This window comes from Dendrobium catenatum, unplaced genomic scaffold, assembly GCF_001605985.2.
Source record: "Dendrobium catenatum unplaced genomic scaffold, ASM160598v2 fragScaff_scaffold_716, whole genome shotgun sequence".
Lineage (NCBI taxonomy): Eukaryota > Viridiplantae > Streptophyta > Magnoliopsida > Asparagales > Orchidaceae > Dendrobium > Dendrobium catenatum.
Genome location: NW_021319178.1, coordinates 23,605,849 through 23,609,672, shown reverse-complemented (window position 1 = coordinate 23,609,672; position 3,824 = coordinate 23,605,849). Strand labels below are relative to the sequence as shown.

The window sequence follows — 3,824 nt, the reverse complement described above, 5'->3', positions numbered from 1 at the left end:
TTCAACCTTTGATTCAAGAGTTATGTGAATTATGGCAAGGAGTTCAATCTTATGATGCTGCAAGTGGGCAAATTAACTTTCAACATGCGAGCTGCATTACTATGGACCATTAATGATTTTCCAGCATACGGCATGTTGTCTGGGTGGAGCACGAAAGGGAGGTTTGCATGTCCTTGTTGTACGCAAAATACAGAATCCTTATGGTTATACAAAGGCAAGAAATTCTCTTACATGGGTCATCGTCGCTGGCTTCCAGATAATCATATTTTACGCCGCCAAAAAAATAACTTTGATAACACAGAGGAAGTTCGAAGAGAACCTAGAAGGAGAACTGGCACTGAAGTTCTATCACAGTTACATAATATAGAATTTCCTATTACCACCTTAAGTAAAGCTGGTCTAAAAAGAGGACGTGTTGTACAGGGTATTGAAGGATGGAAGAAAAAATCAATTTTCTTTGACTTACCTTATTGGGAGTATAATTTATTGCCACATAACTTGGATGTTATGCATATTGAGAAGAATGTTTGTGATAATTTTATTGGAACTTTACTTGATCTGGAAAAATCAAAAGATAACTTACAAGCAAGAGAAGATTTGGTTGACATTGGAATAAAAAGCGATTTGCATCCACAAACTTTAGAAAATGGTAGCTATTTATTGCCACCAGCTCCTTTCACAATGTCAAAGAAAGACAAAGTGATGTTCTGTGAAGTTTTGAAGAATTTGAAATTCCCTAAAGGCTATGCATCAAACATCTCAAGATGTGTCAATGTTGCTGATTGTAAAATTATGGGTTTAAAAAGTCATGACTGTCATGTTCTTTTAGAAGATATTCTACCCATTGCACTTCAGTCATGTGCACCTTCAGATGAAGTTATGCACATTGTGGTGGAGATATCACATTTCCTAAAGTTGATTTGTGCAAGGGTTATCATTCCCACTGAGTTGGAGATGTTACAGAATAATATCGTTATGACTTTATGCAAGATGGAAAAAACATTCCTTCCATCATTCTTCACGATCATGATTCATCTTCTTGTACACTTGGTAGAAGAGGTTAAATTAGGTGGTCCTGTTCAATACCGATGGATGTACCCATTTGAAAGGTAACATATAACTTATTATCTATATTTAGTGACAAATATGATAAATATTTTACAAGTGTATGTCATTTGCAGATTCTTCTTGATATTAAAGGACTATGTTGGCAATAAAGCACAACCTGAGGGTTCCATTGCAGAGGGATTTATTGCTGAGGAAGGGATTTCATATTGTTCCAAATATTTGGAGGGAAATAGCCAAAATATTAGAACAAATGGATTGTCACTTGAAAATAAAGATGTGTTTCTGTTCTCTAGTGGTGGTATTTCATTGGGAAAGGTCTCTTCACTTGTACTAGATGATAAATCATTAACCCAAGCACATAGATATGTGCTACGTCATTGTGATAGTCTTATACCATTAAGAGAACATTTCAAAGATGGTGAGAAAAGAAAGAGGCGCGCGCACACACATCTTACAACTTCGGATGTCGAGAAACTTATTAACGAAAAATTTCATGAATGGTTGAGATTGAGAATAACAGTAAGGTTCAAGCTTGATGTTTTTTATTTAATATTTAATATTTACACTTGTGTAAAGGCTAATAATTTTTTTTAGGTTATGGGTGATGGTGGTCCAGAAGTAACAGAAGAAATTAAGGTCCTAGCCAAGGGGCCCAATAAAATTGCACGTACATATAAAGGTTTTTTTATTAATGGATATACCTTTCACATTAAAATCAGAGATGAGAATAAGAAAACTCAGAATTATGGTGTTGTTAATAGCACAGAAATTGGAAACTTCAATTATTATGGGAAAATTAATGATATTATTGAGATAAATTATTCAGATAAGTTCAAAGTGGTGCTATTCAAATGCGATTGGGCGAACACAACTGGCACCGGTGTAAAGCAAAATCAGTTTGGTTACACTTTGGTGAATTTTTCACGACTTATTCACACTGGTCATAAATTAGAAGATGATCCATTTGTTTTCTCTTCGCAAGTTGAACCGGTCTACTACATTCAAGATCCTAAAAATACAAATTGGAATTTTGTTGTTCGTATGAGGCCTAGAGATGTATATGATTCAAGTATTTCTCGTAGCAAATAAATGTAAGTTGGGATACTTTAATGTTTTATAATATTTCATGTTTTGTTATATGCAAATCTACATCCAAATATTTTCTATCCATTTTCATCTCAAGCTAGTTTAAGAGAAGAGGATGCAGGGTTTTTGTATTGAAGTTTGCTTTTGTGAGAGATATTTTGCCTTTGTTTTGTGAATTCTAAAAGAAGAGGTCCTATTATGAGATGACTTCTTTCTGTTTGCTGCAACTTCCCATGCAATCTCAAAATTAGAAATCCAAAGTCTAAGGAAAGATACATAGAAACATTGGTGCAAGGTCTGCTATATGGATGAACAACGTCATTCTTTTCTCCAATCTAGAGAAAATCAATTTGACATATTAGCTACTTGGAAGCATTAGAGGAATGGTTTGAGGCAGGAGTAGCTGCTGAAGATGGATGTAACTGCCCGAAGTTGAAAGAGTTGCCCTCTTTGCCTTCTAAGCTCAAGACCTTGTGGATACATGGAAATATGGAGCGGAAGACTTTGAATTTTGGTAGCAATTCAAATCCTCTTCCTTATGGTAAATAATTACGTTAGTAGTGAAGGGTTGCTACTAAAGTAACTCATTCCATTTACTTCTCAAAGTGTAACATCATTCTTTGATATGCATTTTTTTTTTCATTCACTACAGAAAAATGATCTTAGAGTAAAGATTGGAAGAATAAGATATATTGCTTAGTTTAGGACGATTTTCTTATTGCTTCTTCAAACAAACTTTCTAATATAAAAATTAAAATATTTGTATTAGAAAGCCGATTTAAGAAGAAATAAGAAAGTAGTCCAAAGCAAAATCATAATCAAATTATAATATATGCTTTTCATTTGTAGCTTTACTGTTATTTTAATGTGCATCCACAAATAGATGAGTAAGACAACTTCGCTTTCTTAACAATAGTTAAGAGCAGTCTGTATCTTCTTTAATTAGAGCTTTGACTATGCTGGTCTATCAATGCACAACGCTCCAGTAAGTGTTATATATGCTGGAATCTTTTTGGGATTAATGGCTATATAGAAGGAGCAAAGTAGAGATATTAGCATATCTTTAAATGTCTGTTGCACATGGCAGACAAGCCATGCCTTCTCTGAATATCTGAAGCTAGCTCTTCATTAGCTTTGTGCATTGATAGAAAAGAAGAGATGAAGGAAAGTAATCGTGATGGCTCGAAGAAGGAATTGCCAAAGTTTGCTGATATTGTGAATTCATGTGATGTGATGATGGGAGTTCATGGGGCTGGGTTAGCTAATATGGTGTTGGCTCCAGAGAAAACAACAATGATTCAAATAATTCCATTTGGAGGTTTAACATGGGATTGTAGACATGACTATGGTGAGCCTGCTCCAGATATGGGGATTAAGTATTTGGAATATGAGATTCCCTTGCATCAAATATCTGCACAGGCCTTATTTTGTAATAGTTGTAGCCATGCCACCCTGTCTAAACTATTTTATGTATGCTTTATCGATTCCGTTTCTCTATTATTTTTGCTGAAGTTTTCATTTTATTCTTCTAGTTTAACCTTGTCTTTTTTTATAATTTGGTACAGAGGAATGGAACTTTTCATTGCTGATGAAATATCATTTCTATGTGTTCATCTTTTGTGAGTTTTGATATTATACTTCATTTTCAGGAAATGACAAGAAGAAATACA

The 3,824-nt window shown here is 34.2% G+C and overlaps 1 protein-coding gene across 1 annotated transcript; it reads left to right on the top strand.

The window, feature by feature from the left end:
• Nucleotides 1-1,107: 1,107 nt before the first annotated feature.
• LOC114579929 lies at nt 1,108-2,157 on the top strand. Its single transcript, XM_028695981.1, has 2 exons — nt 1,108-1,587; nt 1,663-2,157. The coding sequence occupies exons 1-2, from the start codon at nt 1,147-1,149 to the stop codon at nt 2,155-2,157; spliced, it is 936 nt and encodes a 311-aa protein (XP_028551814.1). The 5' UTR covers nt 1,108-1,146.
• The last annotated feature ends 1,667 nt before the right edge of the window (nt 2,158-3,824 follow it).